Consider the following 18,626-nt stretch of genomic DNA (forward strand, 5'->3'; position numbering starts at 1 on the left):
TTAATTTCACAAAATTATATAAATAATTATAAAAAAATAAAAAAATATTTTCATTGAATATCCATGATAAAATTTTTTAAAACAATTATGCATATTAGATTTACATAAAAAAAATTAAAACTATTTGAAAATATTACTATATGAATCTCAAAACTTATTTGAAAAGCAAGATGATCAATTTTAAAAATTTCATCGTAATAATCTTGATTAAAAAACATTTTATCCTAGGTTTTGGACCTTGAAAGGTTAAGCTCGCATGCTTGATTTTTAAAAATGAAAACCATGCTAGGGCATGGTAGACCAAACACCATATATTTTTTTATAAACTAGACAGACAACATGTCATCTAATTGACTAGACAATGTACGGTTGTATGGTACAATTTTTCGACCATCAAACATGTCTCTAATAATTGAAAAATTAGGTTCCAACATTTTGGACACTAAGAAACCAAATTTGAACCATTTTCACAAAAAAAAAAAAGAAACATGAACACAACATCTTTATGTATATCTAAAATCTTATTTTTAACAATAAAAAATATTTTAATAAATCCAACAATCCAATCCAATCCAATTCAAATCAAATCAAGATTATTTTTTTTTCGAGGTTGATTTATTTTTGTGCATCATTAAAGTTAGAAACCAGATCCAATAACTTTCTCTCTTAAAACCAAATCTTAAAGTTATTTGTAGCCAGAATCCAATCACTCGAGAACTTTGTCTCTTTTCAATTTTTCCGACGACTTTCTCTTTCTATTAACTTCCAAGCACTAAAATATAATAAAAATAAAGTTTAGGATTAAAATGTAATAATATAAATAAACTAGGATGATAAAGGGAAAAAATGAAACTTGAGGGATCAAAAGAGGCTCTTGTGTGCCCTTTGGGGAAAAAGCCCCTATTTTTTATATAAATTTTGTTCTTTAACCTCTCAATTCAGTTTTTTTTTAAATTAAAATTATATTTTATAATATTAGTTGTCAATTTAATGTTAACTTACACATCGAAGAAAGAGCCAAAACAAATTCGAGCTCATAAAACAATGAAAATGCACCTTTAAAGGACACAATTGAAATAAATAAAATACAGTAACCGAATTAAAAAACTGTAAACTTTTAGGGTCTAAAACATAAAAACAGCAAAAATGCACAACAATTGAAGTGTTTTTTTGTGAGAGGGTTGACGATGTTTTTTGAATAGTAAAACCACGAATTGTCCCAGTTTCTCTGTATGATATACAATGTAATAATTAAAAGAAGTTTCCTAGATCCTTCGCTCTAGCAAGTTTTTCTTTCAAACACCCCCTTCCGAGTAATTGCGTAACAGTACAGTCTTGAATGTTTGAACTAACATTTGACTTTTGTTATTACAAGGGTGTTTAGGAGTGGTAGAAGTTGATTGCAACTCCTGACCGGCACCGGCACCGGCACCGGCACCGGCACCCATCTTCTCCTTTGTCTCTCTCTCCTACTTCATGCACTGATACCACTAGCCTGCGTTTGGTGTTGGAGAGAAAGAGAGAGAGGGACATAGATAGATATGGAGTCTGATGATGATCAGTCACCGCAATTAAAAGGGGTAGTCATAATTTCACTTCCACCACCAGATAACCCTTCTTTAGGCAAAACCATCACTGCTTTTACACTCACTAATAATGACTACCCACAATCTCACCAAACCCCCCAAACCCATCAAGAAGACCAGCTTCCAATCTCACCACCACCACCATCTCAAAACTCTCAACTCCAATTTCCATCATCAAGACTCTTTCTTGGTACCCCAAGAAAGCTGTTGTCTTTTGTGTTTATCTCTCTTATTGCTCTTGCTATTTACAGTTCTTTGTTTACCAATACCTTTCAAGAATTGAAGAGTAATAATAATGATGATGATGATGATCAAAAGCCAAAGTCTTATGTATTTCCTTTATATCACAAATTGGGTATTCGTGAGATTCCACTGAATGATCTTGAGAATCATCTTAGGAGGTTTGTGTACAAGGAGAATTTGGTGGCATCTTTTGATCATTTGAATGGACCCCATAAAATTAGTAAGTTAGCTTCTTCAAATGCTGCTGCTGCAATGGATTCGTCCGCTATTTTTCCTGTTAGGGGCAATCTTTATCCAGATGGGTATGGCTCAATTTTCCCCCGTTATTGAATACTTTTCATATGGCATTGTTTATGTAGATGACTCTTTGGGTTTTTGATTTTGCATATATAGCAATTCTGAGCTTTATTCCTGGTCACACAGAGTAGGAGTGATCGTGCAATCTGACTTTCATTGAGCTTATTGCTAGTTATATATAACTGATGCATGTCAAGGTAGAATTTTAGGGGACTATGACTATGTGGATTGTTGTTTTGCATAGAGGTAGAAATTTCGAGCCTCATCGTGGAGAGTGATAGTGCTTTTTGGGTTCCATTTAGCTTATTGCTTGCTATAAGTTATTCGTGAAGCTAGATTAGAGAAGAAGAAAATCTTGTTTTAGTTGGATCCAATAAAAATAACTTCGTATTTTCTTCTCTATCAATCTTGTTTTCATTTTTTTTTAATAAGTTATTCGTGAAGCTAGATTAGAGAAGAAGAAAATCTTGTTTTAGTTGGATCCAATATAAATAACTTAGTATTTTCTTCTCTATCAATCTTGTTTTCATTTTTTTTTAAGAAGCAGGACCTTTAATAGCTCTTTTTTAGGTTCTTTTGAGGAAAATATGGGAAATAAAGGGATGCCTTGCACATAGCTAACTGCTAATATAACAAGCTTTATCATTTCTTTTTTAAATTACTGCTATCATCTTTCATGCCCTAAAGTAAATTCAACGCTGTTCAGTTTCTAACCAAATATTGGATTTCATACAGATTATATTTCACATATATGCTTATTGGGAGTCCTCCACAACCTTACTATCTTGATTTTGATACTGGAAGTGATTTAACATGGATTCAGTGTGATGCTCCTTGCACTAGCTGTGCCAAGGTAATGGTTGAATCTTACTAGTCCCTGGGTCCAGTTGGTTTAAATGAGTTGTGTAACAACTATTTTCTTCATGACTTCACACATATCCTTCAATTTGTGTTGATAAGTATCAAATGCTTGATTGATCTTTGGAATGCCAATGCTGCAGAACTCGTCCCTTAAATATTCCTTCCTTTCCTTTGCATATGTTTGTTCAGTGTACAGTCTGCCATATCAATTATTGCATATATGTTCATTCAGTTTTTTAATGAATTTTTACTCCTGCTGTTGTAATGTAATTTCTTAATCTAAGGCCCCGTTGTTTCACGGAAAATGGTTTTCTGGAAACCACTTTCCAAACTTTCTTGTGTTTGTTTGTCATTAAGAAAGATGGTCAACGGAAAACACTTTCCAGTCAAAGAAATTTTTGGCTTGGTTTCAGGAAAATGTTTTTCTTTTATTTTAGGCGGAAAACACTTTCCAGAAGTTGTGAAAGTTTTAGAAATGTCATGTTATTTGATGATTATATCAAATTTGGTCTCCAAACTTTTGATTGTTATATATTTTGTTTTGAATCTTTTTTTTTTCAACTTCATCCCGTAAAATTTGATTTAATTTGATTTTTATATCAACTTTGGTCCTTATTTTTATGATTATAATTTGCTTTTATCTTATCATTTTTTTTATTGAAATTTTTTATCTATCAGATTTGGTCCTCATTCTTTTGATTGTTATTTATTTTATTTGAAATAATTTATGAAATTGTAATTTTTTTAATGTCATCATTTTTCAACTTTTTTATATGTTAGATTTGATCTCTATTATTTTGATTGTTATTTATTTTATTTGAGATAATTTATGAAATTAGATTTGTTTTATCAATTTTATTCTCATTCAACTTTTTAATTTGTAAGATTTGTTCCTCATTATTTTAATAAACTTGAAAAACAAATATCAACAATTTATTTTTTAGCTCATTTTCCATGACATAGCCAAATACTGGAAAATGTTTTCTAACTTATTTTTCATGATACTACCAAACATTGAAAAATAGTTCACTTTCTAGGAATCCATTTTCCAAGAAAATCACTTTCCAAAAGGAAATTATTTTCCAACAAACAAACAGGGCCTAAAATAACACAAAATACTAACACTAAAGGTGAATATTAAACAAAGGCATTTCCTTTCTTTGTCTGCTTGCATACAAGAAAGTTGGCATACAAGCATTTACAGCTTTAACTATTTCAGTGGAAAAATATAGACTGTGGTCTTAATGAATTCCAGGATTAGGCATGCTGTAACAATGCTAGAAATAATATGTGAAAGAAAGTTAATGTGAATTGTAGAGTGCAGATTAGGCAAACTTCTTGTCTGTCCTCCATATTCTGTTATTTGCATTTTCATTCAGCAAGGATTTTGGCTCCCTTACACTAAGCCTGATATAAACCCTAACCAGATTTTGTGATCATATAGTTTAACTGTCCTTGATATATGATGAAATCTTAAGGTTTTAACTATTTTCAGACCCAAATCAGCATGATTTAAATAGATATGATTAATGTAGGGTGCTAATGCCTGGTACAAGCCAAGAAGAGGTAATATAGTACCTCCAAAGGATTTGTTATGCATGGAAGTGCAAAGAAATCAAAAGGCTGGATATTGTGAAACATGCGACCAATGTGACTATGAGATTGAATATGCTGATCATAGCTCCTCCATGGGAGTTCTTGCTACAGACAAGCTTCTTTTAATGGTTGCAAATGGATCACTGACCAAGTTAAACTTCATTTTTGGGTACATCCTTCTCTCTTCTCTAGCTTATTGCAATTTTTGTCTACTTGGTTTTGTTGTCAAAGCATTGATACGTGTATACATTGTCTTTAAGGTGTGCATATGATCAGCAAGGCCTACTTTTGAAAACTCTGGTGAAGACAGATGGGATACTTGGGCTAAGTAGAGCTAAAGTTAGTTTACCTTCTCAATTGGCGAGCCAGGGTATCATTAACAATGTCATAGGTCATTGCCTTACCACTGATGTAGGTGGTGGTGGATATATGTTTTTAGGTGATGATTTTGTTCCACGTTGGGGTATGGCTTGGGTCCCCATGCTTGACAGCCCTTCCATGTAAGTACAGATTTTCTGAAGATTTCAGTTTCCCCATTTTATTTTTCCAGGCTTCCTTGTGCTTTTAGTTTTCGAATGTTTTCTAGTGGAAATTGATAATTAATATGTTTAGCTTGGAAGAATCCATCATTTTGGTTGAAAAATCTCTCATTTTAGGTGGGAAAAATTCTAGAAAATATGGTACTTGTTAATTATGCGTTTCAGTGAAGCCAATCCACCGTTATTCCATTTTTCACCTCTCTGTGGCTATCATTCTGTGTTATTTAAGAAAGATCAGTGAATGGTCAATTTAGAAATTGTTTTCTCATCAATTTTATTGTCTATTGTTTTCCCTTACCAGGGAATTCTATCATACAGAGGTTGTAAAATTGAATTATGGAAGCAGCCCGCTCAGTTTAGGTGGGATGGAGAGCAGAGTGAAGCACATACTATTTGACAGTGGCAGTTCCTATACATATTTTCCAAAAGAAGCATATTCTGAATTGGTTGCTTCTGTAAGTGTTTTCATGCCACTGGATCACAAAACACTTCATTCAAAACATTGTCACAATTCTTCTAATCATATACCACATTGATGCAGCTTAATGAAGTTTCTGGGGCAGGACTTGTCCAAAGTACATCGGATACAACATTGCCCTTATGTTGGCGAGCTAATTTTCCTATCAGGTATGGCAAACAAATACAAATTTATTTATTTATACTCGTACATCACTTATAAACAAGTTTTCCAAGAGGTCTCTAAATCCAGAAGTCAATGACTCTTTAGGTTGTTGGGTCTTTCTTGTGGCATCAGGAATGAAATCCTCTGGCCTCTTTAAATGCCGAAGTTAGTAAGATGTTATAGATTTTACCTAGTACCCCGTCAATTGTCATGCTACTTCTTTTGACTGATGTGGATTTTTCTTCAATGCTTCATGATACTCCAGAAAATTCATATACAGGACTGTCAATGACTCTTTAGGTTGTTGGGTCTTTCTTGTGGCATCAGGAATGAAATCCTCTGGCCTCTTTAAATGCCGAAGTTAGTAAGATGTTATAGATTTTACCTAGTACCCCGTCAATTGTCATGCTACTTCTTTTGACTGATGTGGATTTTTCTTCAATGCTTCATGATACTCCAGAAAATTCATATACAGGACTGTTATCCCATCCATTGATTACAGCTCAATTTGTCTGTCTTTTTTTTTCCAAGGAATTATTTTCTCATCATCTCTATCTAATTTTATTATCCGAACTTGGAAGTGATTTCTTCCTCTACCATAGGCATATAACTTCTCTATGCATACCACCATCTGAATTGTTTCCATATCACCTCCAATGTTGCCGTAACCTCCAATGCAAGTAGCCTGGCTAGGGTTAGCAAACGACCCATCCGCCGCCTCCGCCGCCGCCGCCGCCGCCACCACCACCACCACCAACATATTAAGGGGGTTAGCAAGAGCTAGCACGACCCATCCGCCACCGCCGCCACCGCCGCCACCATCAAAATATTTTTTCGCTTGAAAATTCATCAAAATGTTTTTTTAGATTTTTTATTTTATTTTTGATATCAACACATCAAAACCATCAGAAAGCACTAAAAAAATCAATTTAATGCTTTTTCAAGTCAAAGAACTTTTGAAAAGCACCTAACAGAAGTACAAGTTGTGTCAAGCACCCCCTAAATGTTATTGTCAATGTTGCAGCTGAAGCCAATTTTGAGATACATCTTATATAAACTTTCCTTTTAGTAAATTGTTTATTTTATTGATCGGGGAATGCATAATGCTTACAAGATCAATCCATGAGACCTGAAAGCTGCATCTTTGACATTCTATTCAACGTTGTCCACTTCTGTTATAAAAGAAAAAAAGTACTTGGTGTAATGATTGATAGAAAGCCCAATTGCCTAGAAGTAAGAATCAGAAAAACATTTCGTAGCCATTTTAGTCTTTTCAGTCATGGTTAACCATTGATTTGTGTTTGAGCGCATGGATTGCAATGTCCTTTATATATACACTTTCCAAGCTCAAATAAAGTTGATGGAAGTGATGTTCAGAATTTCTTGAAATTTTCTGTTATTTTACTGCTCCATCTTTGACTTGCATAGTAATGTTTGGGAAATGTAATTAATAGAATGCACATATCACTCAAAGCCATCGTTCTAAATTAGCCTTCTTTAGTAAATGGTCAATAAATTAACCTTTTGTTTTCTATGGTATTTTATGTGATAGTAGATGGAAATGTGGGAAAGCTAGCAATCATTTTCATTTAATTTTTGGATTGGACAAGCAGTTGTAATAACCAGACAATTTAACTCATAGTTAACAGGACTATTGAAGAGCTTTCTTTTCCTTTTGTTTCTCTTTTATTGTATGAAAATTTATGATGCACAGGATAGTTCCTCCTTAAATTATATTGGATTGACATTTTTAAAACTGCGTATTTGCATGCAGATCGGTTATGGATGTAAAGAAGTTCTTCAAGACCTTAACCTTTCAATTTGGGACCAAATGGTTGGTTATCTCCACAAAGTTTCGGATACCTCCAGAGGGTTACTTGATGATTAGCGTAAGGAATCTTTAACACTAGTTTGCACACTTTGTTGAAATGTATTGACACAATGTCATTGCATGATGGGAATTCTGCTGTTCTGCAGGACAAAGGCAATGTGTGCTTGGGTATTCTTGAAGGAAGCAAAGTTCATGATGGATCCACAATTATTCTCGGAGGTATGTTAATGTGACAACTTTAGCTGTTTTGATGTCGAAACTTGTAACATTTGGTGCACTGTACAATCTCTCTCTCTCCATGACATACTTGTGTATACCAGGGAAAAGTAACCCAAGAACTCAACTCTGTGCCAAACATGCTGCCATCTGCATCTGGCATCATGTTCAGAGAGTTGAGTTCTTGTGTTGCTTTTCCCTTGTAGAGTATATTCTTCCCAATCCCTTCTGAGGTATGAAGTTGCTATTTTTTGGTTTTTTTAAATCCAGTTCAACTACAAAGAAGTTCCTAATTTCTAAAGTCAACAAAATCCAGAGCCATCATCTTCAATCTTGCAGACGACATGCGATAGATGCACCCTTGTTTTCTTGTATTCAAAACATTTCTTTCGTATCCTCATCATTCTGTTTTACAATGCTAATGTAACTCTTTACAGATATATCATTGCGGGGGCAGTTGGTAGTATATGATAACGTGAACAAGAAAATTGGTTGGACGCCCTCGGACTGTGCCAAGCCAAAAAGATCGGATAGCCTGCAATTCTTTGATGGTCTGCCATTCTTCGACGGGTAGGTCATTAAATTGTGGCACAAACCAGATATTTTACCTTCTAGTTTGGTTTTCTGCTCTGTTCTGTAAGTATTTATTGCTAGAGCTTTATAGCGAGTCTTCCGTATTAAAACAATTTTCTCAGTACAGAAAGGCATGCTGAAGATTGCGGGCGCCATGATATTGGTGCCCGTCCTCTGAGGGTTGGGTGTGTGTATTGTTACATGTCTATATTAACCACACAACACAGTACACGTTCAATATTTTTCCTTGTAAATTTGCTTACGCTTAAAACTATTCAAGAGTGCATTTGGCGTGATTTACGATTATTAACTTGTCTTGGTAGTTTAAATGTTATTTTATACAAATGATCCGAAGTAATTTGTTTCAAGAATGGAAATGACTCGATTTAAAATCAAATCAATCTAGTTCGATTGAAATTTTAAGCTTTGATTGTAGCAAAATCTTGAATTAAATTTGGATTTATGAATAAATATGGAAAGACTGCCTTTGATTTAATTCAAAAGTTATATTATTAACCAAGCATGTTTATATGCTCTTTTCACTTCCGAAGTTTTTTTTTTTTTTTTGAAAGACACTAGTAAAAGGTATCTTCTGCCTAGAAACACCGCCAAATGAATTTTTTCCTCTCCTTTTTCATGCTCCTCACTTTCTGTGATTTCAAGTATGCCATTTTCGCTGAGAAGTATGATTAAGTCTATTTGTTTTTCCGTTTAAAAGTGTTTTGAAAAAAAAAATTTACTTTAAATTAATATATTTTTTAGTTTTTTCAGATTATTTTGATGTGCTGATATTAAAATTATTTTTTTAAAATAAAAATAATATTATTTTCATGTATTTTCAAATAAAAAATATTTTAAAAAATAACTATTATCATACTCTTTCAATCTATCAAGTTATCACCACAAACTTCTTCCGTTGTACAATATACACGAGGGAGTGAGGTTGGGTGGGTAATTAAATATAAATTTATATTTTAATTAATTCCAACATGATTTAATAAAATTTCATTATATTTTCAAATATTGATCTATTTGTTTTAGCAAAATGGACTAAAAACACTTCCACATCATATCTCTCATCATTTAGAATTTATTGACATCAAGTTTGGTTGTTTTTATTACATAAATATGATTAATTGACGCTATTGCCTTACCAATTAGTTAATCGGACACGAGCTCCTCCTCGGACGGATTTTTCTTTTTACTCCTTAGCCTACTTTCTTTCACCTTTCTCATTTATCAATTGCTCTTGTTTTTCTCTCTCAAATCATGTACTTACATGAATAAAATAAAATTTTTCACCAAAAATTTTATAATTGTTCAAAAAAACAAGGACCACAAAGAATTTGATCAAAAAATGAAGATATAGTTACTCAAAAGGCACTGACTAAATAGTGATGGAAAAGAAATGATTCCTATTTTTTCTTCACTTTTAATTTGAGTGTCTTTATTTTTAATTTTGTAAAAACAATAAATTCAAATTATTTTATTTTATAAAATCAAGCATCAAGCCAAATGTTAGAATGTTACTGGACATCTCGAGAACCTTAGAACAAATTTATTGAGATAAACTATTAAGAACCCTAGATAAAGTTTATTGAGATAAATTATCAAAATCAAAATCAAATCAATTTAACATGAAAAAATTAAATTAAAAAAAAACCACATGATAAAAAAGAAAAGGTATCACTATGCGAGTTCATGATATCATAGGTTGTAGGTGAATTCTAGAAAGAAAAGGGAAACCTAGCATTTTTAGTTCTTTTTTGTTAATATCTTCAAGTCTTAATAGTTAATAATTAGAATTTCACTCAAAATGTGTAGGATTGTTTCACATGCTAATAATTAGAAAAATCTGATAATAATTTTAACTCATTCAGTGAAGACAAGATATAGATCATTTAATAATAATTCTTACTCGACCAAGACGAGATTCCACCATTCAATGATTTTTTAATTTCAGCAAAAAAAAAATTGATTTTTTTTTAATATTAAACAAAGTTTATATGACATATTGTTATTGTTCTATTCTTCTTGTTACATTGCAAAGCACCGGTCATGTAATATATTTACCGATATTGATATCTCTCACTATATGTATATCTTAATCATATTTACATACTTGTATAAATTATTCGATATAATAAAATAAGTAAATGGAAGAAAGATAAATCCGAGTCAAAAGATTTTAGTTCAAGACAAGTTTACAGGATGGTACTACATTGCAGGTTAAATAAAAAAATCTGAATGTAGGAAAAAATATATAGATTATAGAGAATTATTTGATATTGTTATTATTTGATATTGTTATTAACTTGACTAGATGGATTAATTTTGAAACCACCTGATAGAATCCTTGTCTAGTCTGAGTTTATAATTAAATTGTGTGAAAGTTGTCCCGATATAATAGAGTCAACTTGGTCAGTTAAAAAACAAACCAGCTTACCAGTAAAAAAAATCCAATGATGAAATTGTAAAAAAAAAATGAAATTAACAAAATAAATCTCTTGACTTGACTTCTTGTCTAATATGGATTTAAAATTAAATTATATCAAAGTTGTCTTGACATAATCTATTTAATATGGCCGGTTCAAAAAACAATCCAGATAACTATTAAAAAAAATGAGGATAAAACTAGAAAAAAAATGATGAAATTAAAAAATATAAAAGCATTGAAAAAGAAAGAAAGAAATAAAAGCTTTATTTGTTTATATAAATAATAAAGCTATATTAAGTTTTTAATTAATTGATTAAAGTAGATATAATTTGATGCTTCCTTCAAAAACCAAACCCAAGCCCCTTTGAGTTTATTTTTTCCCTACATTAGCACAATAGCAAAGAAAATATTTTTTCAAACTAACATAATTGAGAAAACTTTTCCAATCTAGCATTGTCAAAGACAGTCACACATGTACTACGAACACGACTTGTTATGTGCACATATAATATGTGTGTATTAATAGGTTGCAGATGTCACACATGCACGACAAATCAAATTGGAATTTCAAAACCCTTTTTTCCCCTCCCCTTATTTCTCTCTTTCTCTTAATTTTCTCTCATCTCTAGCATCATTTGCTTCTCAATCTCTCTCCACCATAAAAAAACACCCTGATCTCTCCCTTTACTGCAATAGACGTCATCTCTATGTTTAGGCTTATTAAATTAGGTTTGTGTTGGTTATGTTAGGGTTATAGTTGCATTAACAATAAATTATGTTAATTAGCTTTAAATTACTCCAATCGAACATGATAAATTATGTTATTTTGCTTCGAATTTTATGAATTATGGTTTTATTGATTATGTTTAGGCTTATTAAATTTTCATCGAAATGATGTAACTCGATGAATTTGCTATATCGATAAATAAAATTATGTTCTTTACAGAATATTTTTTCTAGTAAGATTATTATATTATTATGGCGACAGCATCATCAAAACCAGTAATGATATTACTTACCATGGAAGAATTAACGAGTTTTTTATTTTGAGATTTGATAGTTTGTTTGCGGAACTAAAAAACTAAATATACGATGGAATTTGGTGGAATTTGTCTGAAATTGACGTTGCCATACTTGGAGAATACTAGGCAGGGACTATCTGAATCGTTGTGTTGTTGTATTCATTGCTAGTGATGCAAGTTTTAATGTAACAATTGAATTGGTCACCGAATATTAGAGCTCTATTTGAATAGTAAATTTAAATGAAAAACCCCTTAAATTTGCAGTTCACTTGGGTTTTAAGTTACAATCAAAGACCACACAAATATTGCAAGTAATTGATTTGTGTAGGACAAGTGATGATACGATTAATCAAACATCGACTCAAAAAATTATGCATAGCTTAGTTGAGTAATAATTGCTCTATATAATAATATTATTATGATGAATCTGAATTAAGTGATAATGGAAATGACTCTCATGTCAATGATGTAATTAAACAAGACAATAAAATGAGCTAATAATCCAAACAATGAGACCTCCGGTTAGCGTTTGGACCTATAATAGAGAATTAAAAAAATGAATTTCTTTCAACGTGTAAACTATTTGACAGTTGAAAATTGTGGGACAAGAATGAAAATAGAAGTAAGAATATGAAAGAGGAAAAATGAGTCAAATTTGGTTTATGTTTAACAAACTAAAAATAAAAGGATCATTCATGTCGTTTGGAATATAAAAATTAAGTTTATTTTTCTCAGCAGCACAAGTGAAGGAAAAACAAAATTTTTAATTGTTGATGATATATTTTTATAAACTTTGCCAAGCTCACAGAACTCAAATGCCAAATTTTTTGTGCATCATCAATATGTTGAGTTCAATAATACATCATTGATAATTTTCTTTTACAGGGTAATATACATTACAGTTACGTTACCCCATAAGCAAGCCACTGCCTATCCATACCAACCCCTTCTCATATGGCATCTGAGAGGGGGTTGGTATGCATAGTTTTCTGCATTCCAGCTTCTCTCGGAAAGCCGCCTTAGGAAGCAGTATGCTGGTTCTGTCAGCAGCCGACATGAAATGAGTTCTATTTAACACATTTCAAAACTGATGCAAATTCCAAATATTGTAAGACTGGACCTTGTCATCCAACAGTTAGCTGAGCCTTCACGAGATTTCCTGTCCTTCAAGATCTTTCCCCACTTCAACACTTGTGTATTATTTCCAGAACTTCAAACTTCTATGCAATCTGATCCAAAATCCATTAGCCTCTGTAGCTATTGGCAGCTCAATAGGTTCTTTGAAATTTGCTTTCTCGCTTAGTTCTTCGAATGAGTCTACAAGATTTTGCAGCCTTGCAACAAATTCAATTAAAAGGGATGTAAATGTTGCTAAAGACAACGCACTAGCACTTTCATAAGTTTTTGATTCTTCAACTTGTGGCAGTGTGTCAGCGGTAAATGAATTTCGTGCAGGCCAAGATATTTGTTTCTTGAACACATCATCAGAGGAAATAGTTGGATGGAAGGTGGGCTTGACGTCCATGCTGAGGGCATGCCTATCCCAACCTTTTGGTATAGTCATTGATCTGAGATCAAGGACAGCTTCACTACGGGACTTGTATTCCAGGACTTTATTTTCGTCATCGTCAAATGTCAGCAAGTCTTGGGGCTCTCCCTGCTCCTTTTCCCTATTCCCAATTTCCCAGGACTCTGCATTGACAAGAAGGTATGATTTTCGATCCACTTTATTTTGCAACTCTTCTGCAGCCTCGTGTACTTCATATAGTATGTCTACTGGACCTAGTTTCTCCATCCTTTTTACTTTGTTGCCGAGTTCAAGCAACACTTTTGCTCCTTCAGCACCTACTCGTTTCAGCTCATGATGAAAGACCTGTCTTCGTTCTGCTGGAGCCTAAACATTCACACAACAGAAATTCAATCTTTTAAAAGAATAGTACTACTGGGATGTCACAAGCTTTTCTGTTGACGCAATTCTTATGCATTACAATTGTAGATTCCACCATGGGTGCACGGACAAGGCACAAGTAAGACATGTTCAATCATATGATTAACTTGGTCACCATTTCAATTGATTGACAAAACATGGAAATATAGAAGTACATGAAGCTACAGTTTTGATATTTGATGGTTCATGGATCATGCAGCATGTATTCTTTTGGCACTGAACAGACAAAGATAGCTTGCAGATAGAGAAAGATTTTAAGAACTGCATGAAACTATTCTGAGATAAACCTATAGCGATCCATAAAAAAAGGATAAATGGATATATACAATGAAAAGAATGAAGGAGCATTCATCAACGATTTGTTTCTAGGTTGTGAGGAATACATCTGGAATATAAGATGCAATAAATCATGATTCCTGGGTGCATTTTGACCATTTGATTCACCAAGTTATCACTTCAAAAAATATTTTTTGTTCAGTTAATTATTATGCCCTACACAGTATTTGAGCTTCCTGAAATGGAACTGCTGCCACATAAAAACTTCTATTTGGCATACAATCACTTATAACAAACACTCCTGATATATTCAAATTCAAAACAATTCTTGCAAGACTACAATGTCTAGTTAGGCTTGGGATTTGTAGCATTCAAGCCCACCACAGTAAGACTTGGAAACCATTTTGTAAAGGAAATAACATTAAGAAAAAATTCCCAAGCACGGCAATGCACAGAAGATATTATGGAAGAAAATAAAGTAAAATTTTAGCCATACATATAGAAGCAGATAGTTTAAAAAAAGTGCTTCCACAACAAATATATTTAGAAAAGAAAAAATAATTCAATGTCATCAAGCATACCAAACCACCCTCAGGGCATATGGTTAAATAAATCTAATCTGTTTAGTTTCTATTGGCAATGCCTCAATAATGAAGTTAGATATGGAAAAGCTTAACCACCTGAATTTCAGAAAGTATACATCCGTGTAGCGCCATGACTGTGAAAGCACAATGCCTCAATGCACCGCTTACTTTGACATAATTTTTCCATGGATAGTTAAATGACTTGTAAGGACCATGAGGAGGCTCCCAAATAGCAAAACCCATCTTGGCATGGAAAAAAAAAGGAAGTTAATATTAACAATAAAATCCTTAGGCATTGGGTGTCAGGTGCTGCATATTGTGTTGAAGAAATACCAGAGCATCCTCTTGGCTTGTGGATTCTACAGCTGCTCTGTAGCCACTATAGAGTGGGTCATCAGAAGCTTGGTATGTAAGGATTTTTGAGGGGATCCTTTCATATTCTGTGCAGTTAAGGTACTCATTAACACAACCTAAACATAGCTCATAGAAATTAGTACAGCCTGAATAAATGAAGCTAAAAGACAAGACTTCTGCAGTGAAATTTGCTAATTTAATCAACATGAATGAGATAATGAGTGGAGAACATAATGCATACCAACCTTCTAATGAATTTGCCACTCTCGTGAAATTTTTTGCCACCAAGGCATGTAAATCCTCCCCCGCCCAGATGGGATAAATCAATATATTTACTGCCAAGCCAACCCCAGCACCCAGTGCAATAAGCAAAAATCGTGATATAGCTGTATGGTTAAATTCCCCAGTCCTATACCCAGATACCATTATGAAACAATATGTCAACAAGAAGACTCGAAATCCATATTCATAAGGCTTCATTGACGGGTACAGTTTTGCATAAGTTGCACAAAACCCTGGCAACAACAAAGCGTATCAGAAGGCAAGACACATAATAACATGGAGGAGAAAGAATGGCAAGTCTCACTAAGTAAAAATGGATGCAAAACCAGACCTACTGAGAAGATGCTAAGAATAATAACAGCTTCCTCCCATGCTCCAGCCAAATGAGACAACTCTGCCATTGCCAGAGCAAGCCCTCCAGCTGATAATGTCCCAATCCCTCGGTTCAATCCTTTGCTAAGGGTAGCTCCTGAAGGAATTAAGAAAAAAAAAGGATGCAATGAAACTGAAATGAATGTGTTTGCTTATGTTTGACAATGATTAAAATGCATCTGATAAAAGATTTACTCAAGGCCACACCATGTAAAGCTAAGATGGTTGGGTCATTTGGGATTAAGCCAACTTGAGCTTCAATTTCAAAGCACAAGGCTATAAAAGTAAAGAAGGCTTACCCAGCAATTTTGGATTTATTAGTTGCTCTCAAGACCAGTAAACTTTGTTGAATCTGTGAACAAAATGATGGCTGGAAAGGTCTAAAGGAGAAGTTTGGGATAATTTTATAAGTTGGCACTATAAATCCTTTCAATTAGACCAAAGATTCTTATCAATATCCATTACCATCACCCCATGATATTTCCATTCTCATTATGGTTGCAACCTTGTCAATTTAATAGAATTAGGCGATGCAAATTCTATCCAATTCACAAGAGCCTATAGTGATATATGTATCAGCAAACTCATTGGTCTTTTTATAAAATTAATGGAATGCTCAACGCATAAAAAAAGGGAAGTGCATATGAACTTACAAGAATTTACTTAGATCCTTAATGAAAATCAGTAATTAAACCTGAAACAAAGTGAATTTCACCAAAAGTACTACCCATAAACTGAATTAGAGAGTTGAATTACACAATTAGAATCTATATACATCTACATCAATGTATGCGTGACACAAATACACAGAAAAATTCTTTCACAATCCAAAATCAAAAAGCATAAACACACACACAAATTGAATGAATACTCCAAAAAAGTACCACTACAGAAGAATCTCAAGACCGTTTTCATTAGAATACCCCGGACATAACACAAAGACAAACATTTAACAGTAACCCATATAACAAAATCAACCAAACCATACAGACAAACACAAGGAAAAGAAAAGGACAGAGAAACCAATCAAACTTACCTATGCTGAATTCAAAGACAACCACAACAGTAAGAATAGCCCAAACAAAGTGTTGACTGAGCTCTTTAATTGGCTCCTTCAAGAAAATCAACAAAGAAATGAGCATCAAAGCCAAACCCATTTTAGCAGAGAAAACAATCTTTCTCGGATCAGATTTTCCCATTTGATATCCTCTATAAGCAACATCTTGAACTTGTTTACAAAGTCCAACAATCTTATCAGACAAGAATCTATAACTGCAACAATTTCTGGTGGGTTCATCTAGGTCTTCTTGAATATTAGGAAAGACAATCTCTGAGTAACCCTTAGTTGTTGAAAGAAGTCTCTCTCTTTTCTCGGCTAATGAGTGCCTAAAAGATCCCATTTTCGCAGCCATGGATGGATGGCTAAACAGCTCTTGTGGATCTCTGCCTCTCTCTTTTCTTTCTAACAAGAATTTCCTGTTAAGTAAATATTTGAGGATTCTTTTGTATAAAGTTGGAGAAACTCCAATCTTTTATGAAAAAAAACCCAAATGATAAAAATAAATGAAAATAATGAGAGACACTAGAATCTGACAAGGAACTGAATTTTCCTGCAGTTCAATAATTAAAACGAAAAAACCTAACACACTGGATTAGCATAGTGAATGACCATTTTGTCCTGATTTGAAGAGTAATATAGTCTCTCCTTAAGACCTTTTTGTCAATACCGAATTTACAAGCGTCATCTTACTCGTCTGATATTTTTATTGTATGTTAAAATTACTAAATAAAATGTAAAAGCAAAATTCATTTAATTTTTTTCAGAATTTCATTTTAATTTAAAAATTAAAATAATTAAATTACCTTTCAAATTAAAATTTCTTAGGCTTGCTGTTTTTTTTTTCATGTCTTCCTGATTTGTTGTTTTACTAATTATCAAAAAACTTCAGGGCAATTAAATATTTTTAAAATGTAAAATATTATTTTTTAAAAAAATATTAAAGCATGTAAGAGGCAGCACTTGCAATGTATTCCAACGACCAAAAAAAAGCTAACTACCATTTCATCCAAAGAGTCAAGTGGTGGCGCATTTTATGGGGCGACTAGTACACAATGGTTTGGTTGCAATTGAATTTACCCTTTCTTTTCTCTTTTTTATCCTAAAAAATCGCGCTGGCTCAACTAAAACTAAAATTAAAAGTTTTACTCTCATTTTGATTTTATTTCAATTGTAGTAATCATTTTTTTAATTACTTTTTATTTATTTTGAATTATTTTTTTGATTGATTTGATTTTTAATCTTATCACTTAGCATTTAGTCCTATTTGAATTTTATTTCAAATTTAGTCTTTATTTTATTGATATCTATTTATTTTTTATATCATTTTTTTCAATTTCATCTTTTATTATTTTATTTCATTTTATTTTCATGTCTGATTTACTTCTTATTCATTTAATTATTATTTTTTTGTTTCTTTTCTGAAATTGATTTTCTTTTTTCAATTACTTCCTTCAGCATTGGATTTGTTAAGAATTAAACTTTATTTTTTTTGGTGCGCTAATCCCGATATCGTGATTCAGGTCACGAGTATGAAATGTTAACTCGGGTTGAGATTTGTCTCTTTTTTTTATATTATTTTTATTTTTCAATTTTATTCTTTAACATAAGGTTTACAGAAGATTAAACTTCTTTTTTTTTTTTTTTTTGTCTTTCATTAAATGAGGATAACCCAACCTTATAATCTAGGTCGTGAATTTGTCATGCTAACTCGGATTAGTTTGAACATCATCTTACATTATTTTGTTTTTATGTCAAATTTGATCCTCATTATTTTAATTACTTTTTTATTTGGATTTAAAAAAAAATATTTTTTTTTCAATTTCATCCTTCAACATTGAGTTGATTAAAAATTATGCTTCATATTTTTTTTTGATGTGATGATATAACACCCTCCATAGACAATATGTGATCACATATTAAAATAAGT

At 32.5% G+C, this 18,626-nt stretch overlaps 2 protein-coding genes across 2 annotated transcripts; one reads left to right on the forward strand and one right to left on the reverse strand.

Moving 5' to 3' along the window:
* Window positions 1-1,197: 1,197 nt before the first annotated feature.
* On the forward strand, window positions 1,198-8,670 carry LOC133676127 (aspartyl protease APCB1). The gene is made up of 9 exons (XM_062097712.1): window positions 1,198-2,131; window positions 2,862-2,979; window positions 4,523-4,752; window positions 4,844-5,083; window positions 5,424-5,577; window positions 5,664-5,749; window positions 7,519-7,633; window positions 7,722-7,794; window positions 8,229-8,670. Exons 1-9 carry the CDS (start codon window positions 1,542-1,544, stop codon window positions 8,363-8,365), a joined length of 1,743 nt encoding a protein of 580 aa, XP_061953696.1. The 5' UTR covers window positions 1,198-1,541; the 3' UTR covers window positions 8,366-8,670.
* A 3,969-nt stretch (window positions 8,671-12,639) lies between these two features.
* Window positions 12,640-17,238, reverse strand: LOC133676126 (aluminum-activated malate transporter 9-like). Its single transcript, XM_062097711.1, has 6 exons — window positions 16,676-17,238; window positions 15,599-15,736; window positions 15,231-15,500; window positions 14,965-15,101; window positions 14,728-14,874; window positions 12,640-13,717 (listed from the first exon to the last, which is right to left on the reverse strand). The coding sequence occupies exons 1-6, from the start codon at window positions 17,049-17,051 to the stop codon at window positions 13,022-13,024; spliced, it is 1,764 nt and encodes a 587-aa protein (XP_061953695.1). The 5' UTR covers window positions 17,052-17,238; the 3' UTR covers window positions 12,640-13,021.
* Between the last annotated feature and the right edge of the window lie 1,388 nt (window positions 17,239-18,626).

The sequence above is a fragment of the Populus nigra genome, chromosome 16 (assembly GCF_951802175.1).
Source record: "Populus nigra chromosome 16, ddPopNigr1.1, whole genome shotgun sequence".
NCBI classification, from domain to species: Eukaryota; Viridiplantae; Streptophyta; class Magnoliopsida; order Malpighiales; family Salicaceae; genus Populus; species Populus nigra.